The 25220-nt window shown below is 40.6% G+C and overlaps 1 protein-coding gene and 1 pseudogene across 6 annotated transcripts in view; both read left to right on the top strand.

The window, feature by feature from the left end:
- PHKA1 (phosphorylase kinase regulatory subunit alpha 1) overlaps positions 1 to 25220 on the top strand; it is a 180907-nt gene that overhangs the window by 119793 nt on the left and 35894 nt on the right. For 4 of the 6 annotated variants that reach the window (XM_030305102.1, XM_030305103.1, XM_030305101.1 and 1 more), the window contains 5 exons: positions 12292 to 12370; positions 15282 to 15448; positions 17771 to 17947; positions 19481 to 19572; positions 20402 to 20541. In XM_030305102.1, the coding sequence (XP_030160962.1) occupies positions 12292 to 12370; positions 15282 to 15448; positions 17771 to 17947; positions 19481 to 19572; positions 20402 to 20541 (655 nt within the window). The remainder of the gene's footprint in view (positions 1 to 12291; positions 12371 to 15281; positions 15449 to 17770; positions 17948 to 19480; positions 19573 to 20401; positions 20542 to 25220) is intronic. The other 2 variants (XM_030305106.1, XM_030305105.1) reach the window with 1 other exon arrangement.
- Positions 8104 to 9744, top strand: LOC115507687 (annotated as a pseudogene).

Raw genomic sequence — 25220 nt, 5'->3', positions numbered from 1 at the left:
TTCAGCTCTTGTCCACTCCCCGCTTTTTCACTCTCCATGCCCAGGCCCCAGGCAGTACCTCTCTCCCAAGTTTTGTCTCAGATGTGGCTGTTTTACCTGGCCACTTACTTCTGAAGGACTGCAGCTCTGAACTGTTACGCCCCTCTGGGTGAGGGTCTCACCGAGCAATGGCTGAATATTGGCTGTACCCAGGAATGCCCGCTGAACCCTGTTGTTGCCGGTGCCCCGAGACTGCAGCCAGGTGCCAGCCCACCCTAGAAAAAGTTCGCGAGACAGTGTAGCAGCAGCGTTTCAGGGTTTATGGAAAATCACAACACACGTCTGACACCAGGCTTCACCCTTAATGACCTTACCCCAGCACCAGTGAATGTGGCCGTTCTCTGGGGTCTGCTGGGACCAGGTGGCCTCAACAGTTTGTACCAAATGTCCTTCCAGCAGTGGAACTGCTTTTCCCCGTGTGGCCCAAGAACCTCCCAGACCCCACTCTGTTCCTGGGGATTCGCCCTTCCCACCAGAACACCGCCAGGTATCGAGCTGTGGACTTGCAGCCTTTGTGCTCCCCTTGTTTACAGTCTTAATGGAATTTAAACCGTCTCCTTTCTCCTTCCTCCCTTTTTAGTTTAGTCCCTGTGGCTGTTTCCAATTTTCCACTTTCTCTCCAGCTGCTTTTGGGGAGGGGTGCTTTTCCTGTATTCTGCCCCCCCCCAGTCTCCATCCTCTCTCTGCCCGTAAAAGCAGTTCCCTACCTTTCATAGCTTCTCGCTCCCCAAATTTACCTCTCTGTACCGCATACCTGTTGAATTCTGTGGTTCAGGTTGTGCAGATTGTTGTGTTAATCCTCCAATCAGTTTTCTATGTGTGTAGGATGGTTTAGTGTTGGTCTGGCTGTATTTCATGGGCACAAGACTCACAAAAATCTTCCATGCTGTTCTGCCATCTTGGCTCCTCTCTACTCTCTCTCTTTTTCTTCTGGAATTCCTATGATATGGATATTGTTCCGTTTGATTGCATCACTTAGTTCTCTCTCCCCTCATACTCCTAGATTGTTTTATCTCTCTTTTTTTCAGCTTCCTCTTTTTCCATAATTTTATCTTCTAATTCACCTATTCTCTCCTCTGCCTCTTCAATCCGTGCTATGGCCACCCCCATTTTATTTTGCACCTCACTTATAGCGTTTTTAAATTGCTCATGACTATTTTTTAGTCCTTTGTTCTCTATAACAATAGATTCTCTGCTGTCCTCTATACTTTTTTCAAGCCCTGCAATTAATTTTACGACTATTATTCTAAATTCTTCTTCCATTATATTGCTTAAATTGGTTTTGATCAATTCATTAGCTGTACTACTTCCTGGAGTTTCTTTTGAGGAGAATTCTTCCATTTCATCATTTTGGTTAGTCCCTGCAGTAGCTACAAACTGCAGGGCACTTCCCCTGTGCTGTCCAGAGTAACTTGTGTTGGTGGGCAGGGCCGCAGTCAGACCTGATGTCTGACATCTGATGTCAGACATCTGATGTCTGACATCTGACCTGATGTCTGTGGCCCAGTGGGCCACAGTCAGACTGGTATGTACCTTATCTTCCCCTCTCCCAGGGGCAGTACTCACTGTGGAGTGGTGTGGCCCCTGTCTGGGCTGCTTGCACACTGCCAGGCTTGCAGTGCTGCTTCAATGGGATCTGGCCAATGGCTTATTAGCCGGGGTGGATCCGCAAGGTGCACAGGGATGGGAGGGGAAGGCTTAGCTCGCTTTGCCCTTGGTGGTCCCCCGCAGGAGGGGCCCTGCAGCACTGGGAGGGAGGCAGGCCCAACGGAGGGATGGGTCCACAGAAGTACAGTGTTGGGCATTTGCGTGGTGCAAGCAAGATCGGTGACAGGAACTGGTTCTCTTTGGAATTTTGGCTGGGGTTGGGAGAGGGAAATGTCTCTTGCCAGTGCCTTTGTTCCCCTGCCAAGCTCTGTCCATCTGGGGCTTAACAACTCTCCCTCCCGGTGTCCTCTAGTCCTCCCTGCTCTCCGAGAGCAGAGCTGTTGACTTTTAACATTCCAGATGTTAAGTCCCACTGGCTGTCAGAACTCACGCAGTCCGGCCCCTCCACTTTTGCAAGCCAGACTTCAGGGGCTCCTCCTTGCCTGGTGGGCTGCCCCTCCACTGCCCTGGCTCCCTCCCGCTAGTCCGTGTAGCATGCACTGCCTCTCCACCCTTCCTACCCTCTTCCGTTGGCCTCTTGTCTATGCTTGGCTCCAGAGAGTCTGTTCTACTAGTCTTCCGGTAGTTTTCTGGGTTATTTAGGCCAATGTGGATGGAATCTAAGCAGTCAGCAGGACAAGGTGAACCCAGCATCCTCCTACACCGCCATTTTCTCTGAGCTTGACTTGTGAGTGGGTGATAGAGAGGCCAACCTGCATAGAGTGGTTTTGTGTGTTAGAGTATAATTATCAACAAAACTGGGTAAGTAATGTGGGGCCAGATTATGAAGACAATGAAAATAAGGAGAGATATTTAACCAGAGTTTCTCAGAAGTCTGAAATTATCAACGGTTTTTGAGCAAGAAGTGACACGATGAAAGTGATGTTTACAGAATATAGATTTGATGACAGTATATATTATAGCGAGGAGAATTTGATATCAAAGAAACTAATCACGGTATGAGATGATGAGAAGATACATTGGATTGGATAGTAATAACAATAGAGTGGGAGAGAATACAAGAGTCATTTTAAACAACACCTGTAAGTCAGATGTTGGCTAACTAGATATGAGATATGAATCAAGATGATGCCAAGATTTAGAGGCTAGGTAAATAATGCTACCATCGACAGAAGCAGAGGAATTCCATAGGAAGATGCCAGTTGTAAAGGGACATGTTGAATTTGTGGTGATAAAAGATTTCAAAATTGAAATATCCAATAGTTGGAGTGAGATACACAGCCATAGCTTGGGAAGAAGAATAACATTAAAGATCTGGATTTAAATCACAAAGTTTTGGTACTTGGTACTTGGTCACAGAACAAAAACAGCAGTAACAATAGCAGTAATAACTGCAATGTTTATTGAACATTTTCTCTATGCTAGGCACAGAGCTAAGTGCTTTCAATGCATTATTTTGAAATCTCTACAAGAATCCTATTCAGGTAGGTAATATTAATAGCCCCATTTTATAGATAAGGAAGGTGACTCATTTTCCATAGTCACAGTGCTTATGAGAGAGTCCAGCAGGTCTGTTAGTCCACAAAGCCTACATTACCAACAGCTGTGTGTTTTTGTCCGTGGAAATTTTGTGCTGGTGAAATGATAATGAATGTACTAGTGATCACATTAAAATGTGAATTAATTAAATTATAATGTTAAAGATAAAGATTTCCAGATTACATAAAAGAGCAAAATCCAGCTAGATGCTACTCACAAAAGATATCCCTAAGATCAGATTATATAGAAAAATGGAAAATGAAGGAGTATATAAAGATAAATCATGTAAAGCTAACAAAAAGAAATCAATGGTGGCAACATTAATATCAAAAATAGTAAATATTATTCAAGGTACAAGTTAGTAAAAGGGACAGGAAGGATATTTATATTGATAAGAGTTACACAGACAAAAAGCAAAATCAGGAAATCACAAACACCCTCTCTATAAATACAGAGAACAAACTAATGGTTGCCAGAGGGGAGGGGCTTGGGAGATTGGACAAAATAGGTAAAGGGGAGAGGGAGATGCAGGCTTCCAGTTATGGGGTGACTAAAAGGCATAGCATAAGGAATACATTCAGTGATATTGTAATAGGGACATAATGGGACAGATGGTAGCTACACTTGTGGTGAACATAGCATAATGTATAAACTTGCCAAATCACTAAGTTGTACACATGACACTAATGTAACATTGTGTGTCAACTATACTCAAAAAGGGAGTTACAGTATAACAAGATGATATAGCAGTTGTAAACTTTTATCTACTGAATAGTATCAGTGAAATGTATAAAGCAAATATTTAGGAAAACTTAAGGACAGTATGATAAAACCATTGTATAATCATGGTGGGGCACTATAACATACCTCTATAAGAATGTCACAGATCGATTATAAAACAATAATTAAAGATAATAGGAAGATTAATAAACCTGATTTTTGTATTTATGGGTACATATAAAACTATACCCAAAGAGAATACACAAAGAATGTTTATTTTTTAAAAAGTAGAAGTCATACAGATGATATTGTCAGAATATGACACAAAACTAATAATACAAGTGTAATTAAAAAAATTGACCATGAAGGAGTTAAATTTTACAAATAATTCTTAGATTAAACAGGACACCAAATCTGAAATTAGTGCTCTAAAGTAAAAGGTGATACTACTACTTATAAAAACATAAGAGATTTGGCCAGAGTCCTATTTGGAAATTTTCATATCCTTAAATACTTTTATTTTGGAAAGAAAAAAAAGTTCTAGTTTCCAGACAAAATGGAGTAGATACACATCTCCCTATTCCTCCTGCTAAGTACAGTAAAAATGCCTGGACACTATCTATAAAACAAACTTAAGAAAATTCTGAAAGTCAGAAAAAAGAAGGGAGACAGGCTATGGACTTTGCACCTGAGAAATGACACAGCAGTGAATATACTGGGTTTTCCTTCTGTCTTGTATATTCTCAACTGGATGCTGGAGAAGTTTTTATCCCAGAAACACAAATGGGTGCAGACTTAAAAAGCCCAAGAAAAACCTTTTCCTTCTATCCAGAGTAACAGGAGAGGGGCAGCCTAGCCAGACAGAAAATTTCCAGACAGTAATGGTTCTACTCTAGCCAAACACCACAGAAAAAACTGCAGCCCCATTCCCACTCCTATAAGCAAAAGCTGAGTGGGGACCCTAGACTTCTACCTTCACATAGCTGTAAAGAAGCACCTTTTTTCTTCCTTAGGGGTAGTATCTGAGAAGCACTAGTGGGGAGCTCAGACTTTCATCCCTGCCCAACAATAGAGGAACTTCCTTCCATACCCACTAGCAGTAACAAGGCAGTGCTCCCTTCCCTGCCACACTGTGTCAGAAAAGGCCTGCTGAATCAGAAGATTCAGTAAGATCCAAAGTCTCCTAAGATGATACCCCATATTTCCAGAATACAATAGAAATCATTTATACCAATATCCAGGAAGTTCTGAACTTCAATAAGAAAAATTGATCAGCAGGCACCAATCCCAAGATAACAAAGATGTTGGAATTGTGACAAAGATTTTAATTCAGTCATCATAAAAGTATTTTAACAAGAAATTATGACCACACTTGAAATTTGAAGGTGTGAAGACTCAGCAAAGAAATTGAAATATTCAGCAAGGAAATTGAAGATATAGGGGCACCTGGGTGGCTCAGTCAGGTAAGTGTCCAAATCTTGATTTTGGCTCAGGTCATGATCTCACAGTTTGTGGGACTGAGCCCCATGTCAGGCTCCATACTGACAGCACGGAGGCTGTTTGAGACTCTCTCTCTCTCTCTCTCTCTCTCTCTCTCTCTCTCTCTCTCTCTTCCTCTCCCCACTTTCTCTCTCTCTCTCTTTCTCTCAAAATAAATAAACTTTTTCAGGGCACCTGGTGGCTCAGTCAGTTGAGCGTCCAACGTCAGCTCAGGTCATGATCTCACAGCCCACCATCTGTGGGTTCAAGCCCCACATCAGGCTCCATGCTGACAGCTCGGAGCCTGGAGCCTGCTTTGGATTCTGTGACTCCCTCTCTCTGGCTCTCCCCTGCTCATGCTCTGTCTCTCTCCCTCTCTCAAAAATAAACATTAAAAAATTCCTTTAAATAAACTTCTCTCTCTCTCTCTCTCAAAATAAACTTTAAAAAAGAAAAGAAATTGAAGATATAAAGAACCAAATGAAAGGTTTAGAACTGAAAACTACAATAACTGAAGTCAAAAACTCACTAGATAGGCTCAATAGCAGAATAGAGATGATAGAGTGAACTTGGAGATAGAAGTATAGAAATGACCCATTGTGAACAAGAATAAAAAATAGACTGAAGAGCTATGAGCAGAGCCTATGGGACCCGTGGGACTAATACCAAAAGATCTACCATTCACATAATAAGAGTCCTAGAAGTAGAGGAAAAAGTATGGGACTGAAAAAAAGAATATTCCAACTAATAATGGCTGAAAAATTTGCAAAAGGTATAAACCTATAGATTCAAACAGATGAGAAAGTCCCAAACAGGATAAACCCAAAGAAACCCATGCCAAAACACAGAGTAGTAATCAACTCCTGAAAATTAAAGAAAAAGAAAAAATCTAGAAAGCAATGAGAGAAATGATAACTTGCCTATATGGGAAAAACAATTAGAATGACATCGAATTTCTCATTAAAAACTCTGGAGACAGAGGGAACTGGTGCGACATTTTTCAAGTGCTCAAAATTATAAACAGAATTCTGTATCCAGCAAAATTGTACTTCAATAATAAAGCAGGTAAAAGATATTCTCAGATGAAGGAAAGCTAAATGAAATTTGTCTGCTGGAGATCAGCCCTGAATGAATGGCTTAAAGGAAGTTCTTAAAATGAAAAGGGAATACAAGATGGAATGTTGGAACATCAAAAAAGAAAAAACAGTAGAAAGATTAAGAATATAGGTAAATACAATAGATGTTAGAAAACTTTAGTTTTCTAAAGTTTGATGTGATTCTCAAAGTGTGTAGAGGAAATCTTAAAATCTTATCTTACATGATAAATGGGGGAAAGGTAAATGGCTGAAAGGGAGGTAAGGTTTCTACCCATCACTCTAACTAGTAAAATGTTGACATTAATATCAGTGATATATGTATAATCCATGTTTGTATGTGTAATGTAATAACTAGAGTAACCACTAAGAAATCTATACAAGGAGATACAGTCAAAAACAGTATATATAAATCGAAATGAAATTCTTGTTATATATTTTAGAAGTCAAGAAGAAGAGGGGCGCCTCTTCTTGGTTAAGCGTCTAACTTCAGCTCAGGTCATGATCTCACGGTTCATAGGTTTGAGCCCCGCATCTGGTTCTGTGATGACAGCTCAGAGTCTGGAGCCTGCTTCAGATTCTGTCTCTGTCTCTCTGCCCCTCCCCTGATCTCTCTCTCTCTCTCTTTCTCTCTCTCTTTCTCTTCCTCTCTCTCTCTCTCTCTCAAATATAAAATTAAAAAAAAATTTTAAAGAAGCCAGGAAGAAGAAAATAAGGAAATGAAGAACAGAGGAACAAACAGAAAACAATAATGAAAATAGTAGGTTTAACCCTATCATTAATTACATTAACTGTAAATAGCCTAAGTGCACTAATTAAAAGACTGAGGTTGACAGGGATTTTTTTTAAATAACCCACATGTATGCTGTGTTCATGAAATTCACTCATATAAAAATATAGGTAGATTGAAATGAAAATTTAAAACGGGAAAAGATACACTATGTAAAATTAATCTTAAAAAATCAGAAGTGGCTACATTAATATCTGGTAAAATAGACTTCAGAGTAAAGAGAGAAAACAGATAATAAGAACAACATTAGGAATGAGAAAGGGGATATAGCAAGAAAAATGGAGGAGACCTTTAAAATTATAAGAGACCTGTGTCATCTGCCATCTTGTGCAAAGCAAGGTGGCTTCCACATTTCCTGAGTATCTTCTCTGCTTCTCCCTCAATTGCCCCTTGATCACAGACATTTCTTGTGATCAATTCCAGAACTATAGCAGTACCAGTTGCAGCTTCCACTGTTGTAGAGGAAGTGGTGGCCACGGTGGCCTCCACAACTTCCACTCTCCACTGCATTGCCTGGGCCTCAGTCAGAACTGTAGATCTTTGGAGCCCAGCCTGGACCAGGGTGGCACCAAGCCCCCAATCCTGCCATAGCAATAGCAGCAGCCACCCCTGAGGCCACTACCACCGCAGCAACTTCTGCTGCCACCACAGGATTTGTCCAAGCCCACTGTGCCTCAGGGACCTGGCCCAGCTCTCAGAGTAGGCAATGCTCCACCAGCCTCCAGCTTAGCACTACTCACCACTTTCCCAATCTCTTGGGCCCCCACAAGGCTGGGCCCCACCCACACCCTCCTGCCACCTGTCACCTCAGTGCTCCCTTGGGTGCCCCCAACCATGTTGTCAAGCAGCAGAGTCATCACTATTCCCTCAGGCTGGGCACCCACTGCCTCCACCCACAAGCTGCCTCAAAGGTGGCGAAGTGCAGACAGGCCTAAGCCCTGTGGTAACATGGGCCTATGTACTGCCCACTGAGGTGGCAGAGAGCCCTGGAGAGGCTAGCAGCACTACTCATCCTACAACAGCAGCACCACCAGGATCCCCCATCCAGTAGGCCTGGTGGCTGCAGCAAGGAGATATCCCACTTGGAGGAGTTTAAAGCCAACTTATCTCTCTTGAGGAGGCATGGAGAGAAAACTTACTCTCAGCATTGTTGGTTGTTTGCTGGGAATCTATCTGCAGATATCATGGAGGATGAATTCAAAAGACTAAATAGGGAGAACCAGGAGAAAGAAAGGATTTGGACTTATTAAACTTGAATCTAGAGCATTGGCTAAAATTGTCAAAGCTGAATTTTATGATAAACCCATGAGAGTTTTCAACCCAGCTTTGAGTTCACTTTGCCATACGTGCTGCCCTTTCCATTCAGAATTTTAATCTTATGTTTCCAATGAACTGTTGTAAGAAGTCTTTTGCCAGTTTGGTCCTATTGAAAGGGCTGTTGTAATTGTGGATGATCACAGAAAACCTGTAGGGAAAGGCATTGTTGAATTTGCTTCTAAACCAGCAGCAAGAATAGCATGTGAAAGATGCAGTGAGAGTGTTTTTCTTACTGACAACTGCTTGTCCAGTCATTGTGGAACCACCCAAACAATTAGATGATGAAGATGGTCTTCCTGAAGAACTCGCACAGAAGAATTCAGTGTATTAAAATGAGAAAGAAACCCCTACTTATTTTGCCTAGTATGGCACATTTGAGTATGAATACTTTCAGCAATGGAAGCCCTTGAATAAAATGGGAAAACATCAAAGGAAACAAATCAATAAAAACATGAAAGATATGCAAGACAAATTGAAAAGTGAAATGGGAGATGCCTATCGTGAGCATCAAGCAAATATTTTGCATGAAGATCTGATGGGACACTAGGAGGAATTAAGACACATGGAAGAACTTCACAATCAAGAAATGAAGCAATATAAAGAAATGCAAGTAAGGCAACAGAGAATGATGTAGAAGGGAAAAGAGATGAAGACTGGTCAACGTGAGATGGAAGAATAAATGAGACATCAAAGAGAGTAAAGTTATAGCAGATGGGTAGAGGGATCCAAGAGAAAGAGACATAAGAATGGATGGTAGAGGGGCAAAGAACATGGCAGAGCCCTATGGTTTAGGAGGCCAGAAATTTCCACCTCTAGGTGGTGGTGGTGGCATAGGTTATGAAGCTAATTCTGGAGTTCCACCAGCAACCGTGAGTCATTCCATGGTGGGACGTAACATATGTACTAAGCATTTTGGGCAGAGAGATATGAGACCTGTGGCTGTACAGGGTCCTCAAGGAATGAGGCCTGGAACTCCAGAAGAATGTGGTAGAGGGAGAGAAGTGTACGAAGGCCCAAACAAAAAGCCCTGATTTTAGATGTGATATCTAGGTTTTCATTTCAGTTCATTTTTGTCTTTTCTTGTTTAGATACCAATCTTTCAAATTCTTGCATTTTAGTAATAAAGCTGCCTTTTAATGGATGTTAGCAGTTTATTGACCTAATATTTATAAATGGTCCATTTGGGCAGGTACAATTACATAATGCAGTATTTGAAATGGGATTTTTCCCCCTTATTTCCTTTGTTTTAGCCATGTAATGTCTCTCAAGCCATGGTAGTGTATCTTGTGCCACTGAATTTCCAAAGTGTACCAATGATTTTTAACCATGCTTCACATAAATAGAAAAATAGTTATAAAAAAAATAAAATTATAACAGAATACCAAGTTTAATTTTGTAAATCTAGATAAAATTAACAAATTTTCTAGAAAAGTAAATCATATAAGAATAAGCTGAATAAGAAACATGCATAGAATCATATGAGAAAATTATAAAACTAATGAAGAGCATAAAAAGATACTTTAATTACTAGAGAGATACCCTGTTGCTAGATAAAAATAGTTAATATTGAGAGTTAGTTGAGCCTCTGACTCTTGATTTCAGCTCAGGTCATGACCTCATGATTCCTAAGATCGAGCCCAGGCTCTGCACTGACAGCACAGAGTCTGCTAGGGATTTTCTTTCTCTCCCTCTCTCTCTGCCCTTCCCCCAGTTGCTCACTCTCTCTCAAGATAAATAAACTAAAAAAAAAAATAAATTTCATATGGAATAGAAAATGTACAATACTAACCAGGTTTTTTTAAAAACTAAAAACAATAAGAGAAGACAGATCCATCATAATTAAAATAATGATAAAGATTACAATCCAAATAGAGGCAAAAGGACGTTATCAACAATAGCCAAATTATGAAAAGAGCCTAAATGTCCATCAGCTGCTGAATGGATAAGGAAGTGGTGTGTGTGTATATACATGCATGCAATGGACTATTACTCATCCATAAAAAAAAAGAATGAAATCTTGCCATTTGCAATGACATGGTTGGGGCTAGAGAGTATTACGCTAAGAAAAATTAGAGAAAGACAAATACCATATGATCTCATGCATATGTGGAATTTTAGAAACAAATGAACATGGCAGGGTTGCAGGGAGAAAGGAAAACCAAGAAACACACTCTTAACTATACAGAATGAACCTATGGTTACCAGAAGGGAGGTGGGCAGGAGGATGGGTTAAATAGGTGATGGGGACTAAGGAAGGCACTTGTTGTGATGAGCACTAGGTGTTATATGTAAGTGATGAATCACTAAATTCTACACCTGAAACTAATATTACACTGTATGCTAACTAACTGGAATTAAAATAAAAACGTGAGAAAAAAGAATATAAATAAATACATCTAGGAAAATCATTCATTTAGGCCTGCTACTTTCCATTTTATGCAAAACTGAATTCTAAATAGATTAAAAATCTAAGCAAAAATAAATAAACCTATAAAATATTAAAAGGAAATATGGGAGAATGTTTTTGTGATCTTGAGCTGAAGAAAACTGTCCTTTGCAAGACACAGAAAAGGAAAAATTGGCAAATTCAAAAACATGAAAATTTAAACAAATCTTTTATATAAAAATGAACTGTGTTTGAGGTTGAAAGACAAATAACAAAGTAGGTAACGTATTTTTCATACATATGATAAAGGGTAATACTCATGAAACATAAAGAGCCCTTGAAAGTCAATTAACAAAAAGATAAACTACTTAATAGAAACATGGAAAAAGGGCATGAACAGGCAAATCATAAAAGAAATACAAATAACCAGTATATACATGAAAACATGCCCAATATTACTAGTAATAAAACTGTTTCTTTAAAGTAGCAGATAAGCAAAGATTAAAAAGATGATTATTAAAGATGTGGGGAAACAGTCGCTTTCTATACTGATGGTGTAAATATAACTGGTACAACCTTTTTAGTGGACAATTTGACAGTCTGTTAGCAAGTATTCCCTTTGTCCTAACAGTTTTACTTACTGGAATTAATCCTAAGGAAATCACAGAATAAGAGCATAAAGATGTAGGTACAAAGATCATCACAGTGTTGCTTATAATTAAAAAACAGTTTAAATGTCTGCTATGGAATCTTATATAGCTTTTACAAGGGATAAGTTAGAAAAAGTAGATCACAAAAGAGTATGTGTAGTATGATCGATCCCCTTCACATAAAGTCGGATAATTATTAGCCTTCTTTATTTTCTGTGCCTACACACACACACACACACACACACACACACACACACACAAGCTAAGGCTCCTTACATGAGATAATATATAAAATATTTTAGCACAGTGCATGGCACATAACATTAAACAAATGGTTGCTGTTTTTATTGTCAGTTTTCAGTATCCATTAAGTAGTCTGCCATCAGGCACTGTGCTAAGTGCTTATGATAAATAAGGTACTGTCTTTGAGAAACTCTGTCTATTGGTAATCATCCCTTACCACTTGCCTATTCTACAGTGTTGTTCACTGTCAGATCAATTGTTGAAATACAGGGTAGACAGGATTGTCTCATTTGTACCATTACCACCAGAATGTTGGTTTGAAATAATTGAAAGAGACCCCTTATTTCAAAGTTAACACTTTGATTGTTTTAAAATTCTAAGATTTTTTTTAAACTAAGATTGTTTTAAAATTCTCTTCATTTCAAGATGAAGATGGAACCAGCTTGAATTCAAGTATCCTAGCAGCACTCCAAAAAATGCAGGATGGCTATTTTGGTGGAGCAAGGTAAGTGACCTCTGCGCACTCTTTAGTGAAATGAAATGAAATTTGGAAGCTGGCTATAGTTATGGTAGACTTGTGATGCATTTCTCTGTGTGTTTAACAATACAGTCCCATCCTATTTAGAGGAACTTATTTTTGATAGATCGAATCAAAGAGTCTAATGTTATAGAGAAGGGTTGGAAATTTGCCCAAACCTCATTAATTCAGTGGACCAGAAAACTTATTCCTTGAAAAGCAAAAAAGTTACTGAACTGTTTAATTATGGATGCTTTTCTTTTTTTCTTTTCCCTAAGTTTTTAATTTGAAAACTTTCATGCTTATAGAAATGTATAAGAATACTACTGAACACCATATACCCTTCCTCAGGATTCCCTGTTAACATATGTCTCATTCATACACACTCTCTCCCTCCTCTTCCTTCCCCTCCTCTAGCTCTTCCCTCCCTTCTTCTCTTCTTCCATATCCTCCTCCCTCTCTCACACATACATATGTGTGTGCATACACACACACACACACACACACACACACACACACACATACTTGCTGAAGTATTAGAGTTAGCCAAAGACATCACAACTCTTCAACCCTAAATACTTCATTTTGTCTTATAAGAACAAGAGTATTCTCACACATAGCTGAGATATAATCATCACACTCACAAAATTTAATATTGATACAGTACTATTATCTAATATAGAGTCCATATTCAAAATTACCCAATTATCCTAATAATGTTTTTTCCCATAGCTTTTTTCCCACTCTAGGACCCAATCAAAGATCACATATTAGCATTTAGTTATTATATCTCCTTGATGTCTTTTAGTCTAGAATAATTCCCCAGCCTTTTGTGGATCTTTTGTGACAGTTTCAACACAGTTTTGAAGAAGGAAGGTCAGTTATATTGCAGAATGTCTTTCAATTTGGTTAAAGCAGTATCTTGCTAAGTTTCTCCCTATCCTTTCTAAGACAGTCTTTAACCCGTCTTATCTTCCACTGCTGAATTAGTCATTACTGGGGTTTTAAAGTGATAAGTCTGTGTTTCTATCATTCTGTGCATATTAATTAGAATCCTTCTGTTTAAAAAAATAGCTTTCTGGGGTGCCTGGATGACTCAGTAGGTTAAGCAGCCAACTCTTGATTTTGGCTCAGGTCATAATCCCAGAGTCATGGGATCGAGCCCCGTGTCAGGCTACATGCTTAGTTCTCTCACTATCCCTCTGCCCTTCTTTTGCTCATGCATGTATGCACACACACTCTCACTCTCTCAAAAAAAATTTAATGAAATTTTAAAAAGAGCTTCCCTTTATCCCCTTTTATTTTGTAGTATTAGTGTCAGCATTCATTGATTCTTATTTTATTCAATATGCCATGCTCTATTCCTGTCATTGCTCATTTCAGTGTTCAAATTATCCAAGGTCTGGCCATAGGGAGCCCCTTAAAGCTGGCTTCTTTATTTTTAATCTATTTTTGAGTAATGGCCTTTATTGAGCACTGTCCACCAATTCTGCTTTGAGTGGGTTTTTGGCTTGAGCAACAATATGTGACTCACTTCACTGAAGGCAGAAGGCCAGCCCCTCCAGTCTGTGAAGGGAAGTGGGAAGTGCATCACTGCTCCTCAGGGAGAGGAGGACAACATCCTTTCTCTGAGAAAACAACCAGGCCCAGTACTCACACTAGCTTCCTCAGTTGATTTTGTCCTAGAATATGTACAGGTTGTTGGTGGCGGCCCCAGCAGGTGCCAAGTTGTGTTTTTTAGAAGATCAGTACTACTGACTTTCCCTTTGGGTTTTACAATTGGTTTTGTAGACAGGGGAGGATATGACCTACAATTCTCTATAATTCATAAAATTTTCAAATACCATCTCTGGTTTTTGATCTTTAGGAGCACCTGGGTGGCTCAGTCAGTTGAGCATCCAACTCTTGGTTTCAGTTCAGGTCACATTCTCATGGTTCATGAGTTCTAGCCCTGCATTGGGCTCTGTACTGACAGTGCGGAGCCTGCTTGGGATTTATATCTCCCTCGCTCTCTGCCTCTTCCCAGCTTGCGCGCTCTCTCTCTCTCTCTCTCTCTCTCTCTCTCTCTCTCTCAAATAAATAAATAAACATTAAAATTTTTTAAAAATGATCTTTGATCTCTCTAGAGTGTATTATGCTAAGCAAGTCAGTCAGAGAAAGACAGCTATCCTATGCTTTCACTCATATGTGGAATTTAGAAAACATGGCAGATGATCATAGGGGAAGGGAAAGAAAAATAAGATAAAAACAGAGAGGGAGGCAAACCATAAGAGAGACTTAAATATAGAGAACAAACTGAGAGTTGCTGGAGGGGAGGTGGGGAGGTGGGCTAAATGGGTGATGGGCGTTAAGGAGGGTACTTTTCGGGATCAGCACTGGGTGTCATATGTAAGAGATGAATCACTGGGTTCTACTCCTGAAGCCAAGACTATACAGTATATTAACTAACTTGAATTTAAGTTAAAAAAAAAACATGCTAAGGAAAAGAAAAAATTAAAATTAAATTTAAAAAAATGATCTTTCAGAATTTTTTTAAACAATGCAATAGATTTATGATGATTTATTTTCATTCTGACCCAGCTTCTCTGCAGCCAGTGGAAATTTTGGCCAGATATTTGACATCATTAGCCACATAGTATATGACAGTGAAAGAGAACAAACTGATCTGCTGATAGATTGTGAGCCCGTAATTGTAGTCTTTATTAACACAGTACCCTAACCTACACTACACCATGCCTAGGAGTGCTATGAAATTTCATATTTACAAAATGTACACTGTTATATAAACATTATGAGTCCCACAGCCAAACAGTCTAGGTATCCTTTTTTTCACTGAAATGTGTTGTTTTTAAAGGATTTCCTCTGGTTTTCTGTTTTCTATTTGCCCTGTAATTGTCAGGATTCAAACAGGTAAATTGTCAGAGTTTTTGACAACATCTTGCTGCACACATTTGAGCTTCATGGATCCTGGACCTGAGGGTAAGCTGTACAGTGAAGATTACGATGATAACTATAATGAGCTGGAACCAGGTGACTGGATGAATGGCCACAGTTCAACCAGTAATGGTAAGGAAGCTTCATAAAGGCAGTGGCCTTGATGGGTAAGAATACAAAGTATTGTTGAGCATCCTCCTTAATATTTCTCACCACCAGCAGCTTCACTCCTATTTAATACACCTAGATTTCTACTTCTGTTTGGCTTCACTTTTTATCCTTCTACTTACCTTGGTTCCTGGTCTAATATCCCTGTGGTGATTGTGAAGTGTGGAGTTTGACTATCTCCTACTAAGGTTAGGGAAGACTTCTTTCCTGGGTATAGAAAATGGCTAGTGACTTCAAAATGAGAGGAAACAATGGTAAGAGGTATTTAATCAAGCATGTAGTAGGAGAACTATACATATACAGTACTGCTTTTTGACACTTAAAAGCATAAAACTAAGAATCTCAGAGTACTTTTTATGTATAATGTTATTGGGGCACAGAATCTCTGGGGAGGTCTGCATAGTTTGAAAAAGCCTATTCAGTGTGCCTATTGCTTTCATACTACAAACTAGACAAATAAAGCACAAGAAATCTGACTGGCTGCTAGGAATACAAAGATGATATAGTGAGAAAGCATCATGGGGGCATATATTAAAAATGGCTGAGAAACACCCTAATGTGTTAAAATACTAACCTAGGCAGGGCAAGAATTACATTGTGTGAATCCCAAAAAGAGAAGGGCCAATAAGAGTGAATTATTCTTCTAGCTATCTAAAATATGGTTTGCCTGCTTTCATTGTGTCTTTGACTGTTAGCCTGTTTCTTAAGGCAGCCAGTTTCTTTATCCTAAGAGTGGTGTGTTAGAGAAAAGAAAATAATTGGCTTTCCTTAGTGAAGTAGCAAGCATTATCTCATATGCAATAGACCAACACATCAGCATTCAGGATGATTTTCTTCTTTGGGCTCAGCATTTACTCACCTAAGTACCATTGAATTTATTCTGCATTTGTTTTTGTTAGATCTAAAATAGTGTGAATTTCTTTGTTGGAAAAATACATTAAATACAAGGTTATTTCCTGTTATTAATAATTACCAAGGTCATGATATCTATCTTGGCATAAACAACTACTTTGAAAACAAGACAAGAATAATCATATATTGAGGTTGTTTGCTATTCTATGGGTAGTTGGGATTTTCATCTGTAGCACTCATTCTTTTGGATTACTTTCTAAAACACAACTTTTTAATGATATATATGTGTATACGCATATATTACTAAATTTGATATTGTGCCTAAGTCACTTTCTCCTCTCTGGGTTTACTCATAGGTGGTCTCACAATGGCTGTGTTTATCGCTTGCCAGCTCTTCCATGCCAAGAACACTTCCCTCCATATTCTTCATAATCCTCCACTCAAGTATCTATATCATATTCAAGGTTATAATATTTGTCATTAGGATGTCACTGAGAACAATTTCCATTTTTACAGCTTTGCTAGCTTCCACTGATCACATCAGAACACAGAAAAACATCTGGAGAGATCACTGAAAATGATCAAAAACCAGATGATGTATAACTGACCTAGCAGACTTTAGTATGCATCCAAACACTGTGATTTTCCTACTATAAATGTTGTAAATGTTCATGTAAAGTCTGAAACATTAGGATCCATGAGGTCTGTGTATGTATTTTGTTTTCATTATCCATAGTCAGGGACAATGTTATAGGAGGTGAGTGGGAGAAGGAGGGCCCAAGAGGATATGGACCGTATCTGTCTCCTTCATCACTGAAACCTCAGCAGCTAGTACACCACCTAGTACTTAGTAGGCAAGAAATATTTGGTGAATAAATGAAGGTGGTGACTTGAAAAGACCAATGTATGGCCAGTAGTCCTTTTGACACCAGTGCCACACGGAGATTGTTTTTCCCATAGCAATTGTAGCTGCCATTTATGGAATTTGTCTGTTTTCAGCTAAGCTTGGGTTTAAGTGGAAGATTTTTGTCTTTTCTCACAAAAGTCTCCTTATACCAGTAAGACTCCAAGGGCCCCATTCTGCTCCTCCTCTACCACCGCTGCCACACCACTACCATCACATTCACAGATTATAAAATCCTTGCTCCACCTGTCCTTAAAAAAACCTCATACTACTTTCAGGAGCCCTAATATTGTCTTAGCAAAGTTGAAGAACAGGTAGGTCCTGGTAAATGGCCATAGTTTCTAAATGGTAAAGCCAAGATGTTGTAAAATGATTACAAGCTCCCCCCCTCCACCTCCATGATCAAAAATAACCTACTTCTGGTGCTGTGTTATGGGCACAGGAGCCAATCCTTCTGGTTGGTGGGGTAGATTGTAAACTAACTAAAATGTTCATTTTTTTCTCTCCCCCTACCCCCACTAACCTTGCAGCTCGCTGTGGTGATGAAGTTGCTCGCTATTTAGATCACCTTTTGGCGCACACTGCTCCCCATCCTAAACTAGCCCTCACCTCACAGAAGGGAGGGCTAGATCGGTTCCGAGCTGCTGTGCAAACAACCTGCGATTTAATGTCCTTGGTGACCAAGGCCAAGGAGCTGCATGTACAGAGTGAGTAATGCCATGACTCACTGGAGTCAGGCACAGGATTGATGTGAAGCCCAGGATGGGGGCAGGGCGTTTATTAGCAGTGCAAGCAGGAACTCTGTTTTGTTCACTGCTTTATCCCCAGCATCTCAGACAGATGGAACACATTAGACACTCAAATATTTGTAAATTTAATAAATTGCATATAGTTTTGCCGTCGATGGTGCTATATGGTCTCATAGTGAAAAGAAGCAGAACAGGAGACATGGAGAATTTTAACATCAGTATTAAAGTGACAGAAAGAGTTTTTTCTTTTGGAAAAGTTACTCCTTTGGAAGCACTTTTATTTAAAGAGAAAGCCCTGCAAGCAATTACAAGATAATCTGGCAATGGAGAGGGAGATACTCGCCCTTAAGTAAGCTGCATCTGGTTACCTTATGTCAGCTGTGACATTTACAGTCAGTTGTTCTAGCAGCGCAAGAGCTGTGTTTATTCCTCAACTGCAGTACTCCCTATACAACAACATTGTCATTGTCCTCCCTATGACCACTACCCCCCTTCGGCAGTATGTGCAGTGGAGGGTGTCACCTACCACCCATTGCTAGGAGGAGTCATCGTTCCTAAGAGTACTCAGTGCCACTGTGGTAGCTGCATCTGAAGGGACAGAAGGGCTCCTTGGCCACACCTAGGGGGCCTAAATGGTAACATTTTATAGATGAGAATGATTGAGATGCATGTTCTTGCTGTCTAAAACTTTATTGACCATTACTAACCAAAGATAATTAAACATGAATCATTTAACATTTCAAAGATGGAAAAGCTTAGCATACCCTTTGAGTATGCTCCCTTGACCAAGGGCTCATGTGAAGAGATCGCCTTTCTTAAGTTCTACTTCTAGATTGCAAACCAGGAAACTTAAGCTTAATTCCCAGCTCTGCTACTTACTTGCTTGAACAGTTATTTGAGCTCTGTATCTCTCTTTCTATATCTGTAAAATGGTGAAAGTGACAAGACAGTCTCTCTGTTGAGGTTATGGTAAGTATTTGGACTATAAATGGACTATAAGTAAAAATATTAGGAATATCTCGAAGTAGGTCAGCCACTACATTTTTTTTTGATTCCCTACATAGGGATAAACATCTGTTTATCTATTCTCAAGGAAATCCAACTGCTGACAGCCAGATATTTTCCCAGGGTAGTCCAGAAAATAGAAAACAGAACTGGGTTCTTTCTGTTACATATGGTATTCGATCAAAGTATCAGTAATGGCACCATTTTGGTATTGATTACATTCATAGAGTTTAATATCTTAAATGTCCATTTAATGCTACAATTCTAGGCATTCCATGGAAAATATGGTTGATTGAACAATCTTTAAATTATCTGATATTCATATTTTTCTTTGATATTAGCAAGAAAGGATAAATTTCTCACTCTTGTTCTATATAATATAAAGAACAACTCCTATACAACTTGATTTTGAGGGCAACTGTGAATTACTTGTTTTTTAGTCTCCTAAGTTATCTAACCTTTCCCATAAATGTCAACCTCTTGCAGATGTTCACATGTATCTTCCTACAAAGATATTTCAGGCTTCCCGGCCTTCATTGAACTTACTTGACTCTCCTCATTGCCCACGAGAGGACCAGGTAAACTTGCACATGACGTATTTGCCAGCTCTTTGCAAAACCACCATCTGTATGGCAAATAACAGAACTAGCCCTTATGGTTTCTGCTAATAACTGGTGGTAGGCAAAATGCTACCCTGGTGAAGATATACTCCTTTTTAGGTCACTTTTTAAATTTTTTTTTTCAACGTTTATTTATTTTTGGGACAGAGAGAGACAGAGCATGAACGGGGGAGGGGCAGAGAGAGAGGGAGACACAGAATCGGAAACAGGCTCCAGGCTCTGAGCCATCAGCCCAGAGCCCGATGCGGGGCTCGAACTCACGGACTGCGAGATCGTGACCTGGCTGAAGTCGGACGCTCAACCGACTGCGCCACCCAGGCGCCCCTTTAGGTCACTTTTAAAATGAGCAAGTTTTGGGGTGCCTGGGTGGCTCAGTAGGTTAAGTGTCTGACTTTGGCTCAGGTCGTGATCTCGGGGTTCATGACTTCAAGCCTCACATCTGGCTCTGTGCTGACAGCTCAGAGCCTGGAGCCTGCTTCAGATTCTATGTCTCCCTCTCTCTCTGCCCCTCCTCCACTCACTCACTCTCTCTCTGTGTGTGTCTCTCTCTCAAAAATAAACATTAAAAAATAAAATAAAATGAATAAGATTTTCCTAGCCAGGCTCTAAGAAAACGAAATTGTTATGTCATTCATGTTGAAGATTTCATTGTTTTTGTTTTACTTTCCATCAAAATGTAGGGAATTCTTACAGAAAAGGTTTAGAGGTGAAAAGATTGACACTCTAGGGCACTATTTAAGTTGAGCATTTGTGGACTTAAGTTTTTCTGTCCTTTCTCAAACTAAAGGTTCCCTCTGTTCGTGTAGAAATACATCTTCCTAGAGACCAATCTGGGGAGGTGGACTTCAAAGCACTCATTTTACAGTTGAAGGAGACCTCCAGCTTACAGGAGCAAGCTGACATCCTTTACATGCTGTATACTATGAAGTAAGTGATAGATATTATCACTTTAATGTTCATGTAGAGGGGAAGTATAACATAGTAAATAAAACACAGTTTTGGAGTCTCATTGACCTGGATTTGAATTTTGCCCCTACCCACTGTGTAACTTCAAAGCCTCAAGTGTCCTCATTTATAAAATTTGGATTACGCCTACCACATAAAACTGTTGTAAAGATTAAACAAGATACAATATCTGCAAAGTCTCTAATACAATGCCTGCTGCAGACTAGGTGACCAATAACTAGTGACTATTATTATCATTATTATGGATATTTTAAGCCTCTGTAATTTGTTAAAAATCCACAGTTAAATAAATTCTAAACTCAAAAGAAGTAAGAAGATGGAGGCCTACAGAAAAAATAAACTAACATTTCTGAGTGTTTGCTATGTGTCCAGAACCCTGCTAGGTACATTATATGTAGGAACCTCACACTCAGCATGCCCAAATGGAACTCTCTCCTGTCCCTTACTTCCTCCCCGCAAAACATAACCTGAACTTCCTCATTTATTCATGTAGTCATCAACCTGAAGAGGCAGATCCCCTCCCCTAAATTTGGTTTGGATGCTGAGACTGATGATGCCACACATGTACCAAAAGTCTGTAAAATGTTTATTACTCACATAATGAGACTTCTGGGGAGAGTGGAACAGATTCCAAAGTTGGTCAAACAAAAAAAAAAGCTTAAGTGAGTAGGGAAAGGAGGCTGGATTGGGGTTTTATTACAATCAGGAGGTGAAGCTGGGATAAAGTTTGTCACCAGCACCAAGAGAGGAAACACTTGGATTTTTCTGGCACCTTGCCCAGATGTAGGCTGGAAGGGAAAGAGGACTTGAAAGTGGTCAGCCAGTCAAACATTAAAAATGGAGTTATATTCTGAAATTCTACATCCTTGTTGTTGGACCCAACACCTACCTACTCAGCACGCTTCTCCCCATATCCAGTTAATCACCAAGTCTACTCAGTTTTACCTCTAAATATTTACCTTCTGCATCTCTTGTATTGGCGCCTTCACTCAGGTCTTTGTCTCTCACCAGGACTATTGCTATAGCTTTGTAACAAGTCTTCCTATTTTCATCTTGTTCTCCTGAAGCCCAGCCTCCACAGAGGAGAGAGAGTAACTTTTCTGTTTTACTTTGTTTTTTATTCAATTTTTAAGAGAAGATTCTAGTTATTTTTTTATGTTTTTATTTATTTTTGAGAGAGAGAGCACATGCACACACAGTGGGGAGGGGCACCGAGAGATAAAGACAGAGGATCCAAAGTTGGCTCTGTGCTGACAGCAGAACCTGATGTGGGGCTCAAACTCATGAATCATGAGATCATGACCTGGGCTGAAGTCAGACACCTAACATACTGAGCCACCCAGGCACCCCCTGTTTTACTTTCAATGATAGAAATGTCCAAATTTATTTAAAAGTAGAGAGAATGGCATAATGAACACTTTGAGACCCATCATCCAGCCTGAACAATTATAAAGACATGGTTAACCTTGTCACATCTATATTATCTCCCTCTCTTCTCCCAGATTGGTTTGACAGAGAAACCAGACATCTTATTATTTATCCCTAAATATTACAGTATTATTTCTAAAAGTCAATGAATCTTGTAAAACGAGACCACAGTGGGACTTCTGGTTCCAGACAAGATAGACTACATACATTCCTCTCTGTTCCTCCTGCTAAGTACAGGATGACATCATTTGTAAAACAAACATAACAAGGTGTTAAAGGCTGGACAGAAGAAGGTAGACTGGCTAAGGACTTCAGGATCTGAGGAATGACAAGGTGGTGATGTCCCTTGGGTTCCTTTGTTCCATGTTGTCTTTGGGTCCCGCATCAGATGACAGAGAAGCCAGCACCCCGAAAATGCCAATGGGCACAGACACCAAAAGCCCGATGAAAAACTTGTTCTTTCTAGACAAAGGACTAGGAAAGGGCAGACTAGCAAGACCAACAACATTGAGACAATTACCACTCTACTGGAGCCAAGCACCATAGAAGAATCTGTGGCCCCACCCCTGTCCAGAAGGGCTTAGCTTGAAGCCCAGACTTCCACTCCCACCCCAGTGTAACAAAGCAGGCACTACCTCACCTTCTGCACTGCCAGGGTAGTGTCAAAGAAGACCAAGTAGGTATCTAGGACTTCCATCCCCTCTAGGTGCTAATGAAGTCCCCTTGGTCTGTGTGACTCCCAAGCTCATGCTGCTACCATCTGATCGTGGTGTTTAGTGAGTAAATGAAAATGACAGCTGAAAATCCCACCAACACCAAACGCATATTTTTACACATCCAACTGTTACCAAAGTAGCCCCAACATACTTTTAGCTACGTAGGGCCTGCCTGCTTTGTATACTCCTTGAAACCTATTCCATATCTGCTAACAAGAGGTAAGCCCAGCGCCATGAACAGTACCCCAAACCACTGCTGACATTTAATGCTCTCTAACCTAGAGAATCCCCACAGTGCTACTGAAGCACATCACTTAGACATGTAACTTCCTCTTCCTCCTGTCCTCTGGGAGTTTCCTTGCCCTCCACACCTCCTGGATGGTAGAGCTGGTGCCTTAAATAAACCTCCAGTAGTCTCATGCTGTGAGGGACTTCCCTTATCCTACAACCCTAAGAGCCACCACATAAGTCTTGTTATGTGCTACTGACAAAAAAAAAAAGACATGGGGTCTTATTATTTTGATACGTTTGTTTCTTTCATTTTTCCTTTAGGGTAAGGCACTTTATTCAACAAATACCTGTTGAGTACTTATTATGTGCCAGGCACAATGCTAAATGCAGCATAACGAAAAGATAGAGAAGTTAAAATGAAATAAGGGGTAAGCTTGAATGAAACCTGATGAGCCAGCTAGGTAGTTGATATGGGAAAACAAAGAGAGTTATACCTGAAAAGTTCATACTTTCCCACCAATTCAGATGATCAATGATTGGCTGCCAACTCTTTGGCTCCTAACACGAGTTTTCTTCATCTAATCCTGTATATTAACTTCACCATAACATCTGATCAAACCTACAGTCTCCCTAAAACTAGTATTCAGGTGATGTCAAACCACTTGACTACAGTGTGTATGATGTGCTGCATGGGTTTTAATACACTTGGAATTCTGCCCAATATCCCTTGTGGATTTAAGAGTAAAAGTTGGAGAGTGAAGGGAAGATGGCGGCGTAGGAGGACGCTGGGCTCACCGCGCGTCCTGCTGATCACTTAGATTCCACCTACACCTGCCTAAGTAACCCAGAAAACCGCCAGAGGATTAGCAGAACGGAGTCACCAGACCCAAGCGCAGACGAGAGGCCCACGGAAGAGGGTAGGAAGGGCGGCGAGGCGGTGCGCGCTCCACGGACTGGCGGGAGGGAGCCGGGGCGGAGGGGCGGCCCGCCGGCCAAGCAGAGTCCCTGAGTCCGGCTTGCAAAAGCAGAGGGGCCTGACGGACTGTGTTCCGACAGCAAGCGCGACTTAGCGTCTGGGAGGTCATAAGTTAACAGCTCTGCTCGGAAAGCGGGAAGGCTGGAGGACAAAGGGAGGGAGAGCTGCGGAGCCCCCGGACGACAGAGCTCAGTTTGGTGGGGAACAAAGGCGCTCGCCAGCGCCATCCCCCCCGCCCATCCCCCAGCCAAAATCCCAAAGGGAACCGGTTCCTGCCAGGGAAATTGCTCGCTCCGTGCAAACACCCAACTCTGTGCTTCTGCGGAGCCAAACCTCTGGCAGCGGATCTGACTCCCTCCGGCTGCCACAGGGCCCCTCCTGAAGTGGATCACCTAAGGAGAAGCAAGCTAAGCCTGCCCCCCCTGCCGCCGTGCACCTTGCCTACCCACCCCAGCTAATACGCCAGATCCCCAGCATCACAAGCCTGGCATTGTGCAAGTAGCCCAGACGGGCCACGCCACCCCACAGTGAATCCCGCCCCTAGGAGAGGGGAAGAGAAGGCACACACCAGTCTGACTGTGGCCCCAGCGGTGGGCTGGGGGCAGACATCAGGACTGACTGCGGCCCCGCCCACCAACTCCAGTTATACACCACAGCACAGGGGAAGTGCCCCGCAGGTCCTCACCACACCAGGGACTATCCAAAATGACCAAGCGGAAGAATTCCCCTCAGAAGAATCTCCAGGAAATAACAACAGCTAATGAGCTGATCAAAAAGGATTTAAATAATATAACAGAAAGTGAATTTAGAATAATAGTCATAAAATTAATCGCTGGGCTTGAAAACAGTATACAGTACAGCAGAGAATCTCTTGCTACAGAGATCAAGGGACTAAGGAACAGTCACGAGGAGCTGAAAAACGCTTTAAATGAAATGCAAAACAAAATGGAAACCACCACGGCTCGGATGGAAGAGGCAGAGGAGAGAATAGGTGAACTAGAAGATAAAGTTATGGAAAAAGAGGAAGCTGAGAAAAAGAGAGATAAAAAAATCCAGGAGTATGAGGGGAAAATTAGAGAACTAAGTGATACACTAAAAAGAAATAATATACGCATAATTGGTATCCCAGAGGAGGAAGAGAGAGGGAAAGGTGCTGAAGGGGTACTTGAAGAAATAATAGCTGAGAACTTCCCTGAACTGGGGAAGGAAAAAGGCATTGAAATCCAAGAGGCACAGAGAACTCCCTTCAGACGTAACTTGAATCGATCTTCTGCACGACATATCATAGT

Source organism: Lynx canadensis, chromosome X (assembly GCF_007474595.2).
Source record: "Lynx canadensis isolate LIC74 chromosome X, mLynCan4.pri.v2, whole genome shotgun sequence".
Taxonomy (NCBI): Eukaryota; Metazoa; Chordata; class Mammalia; order Carnivora; family Felidae; genus Lynx; species Lynx canadensis.
This window is presented reverse-complemented; position numbering and strand designations above follow the sequence as displayed.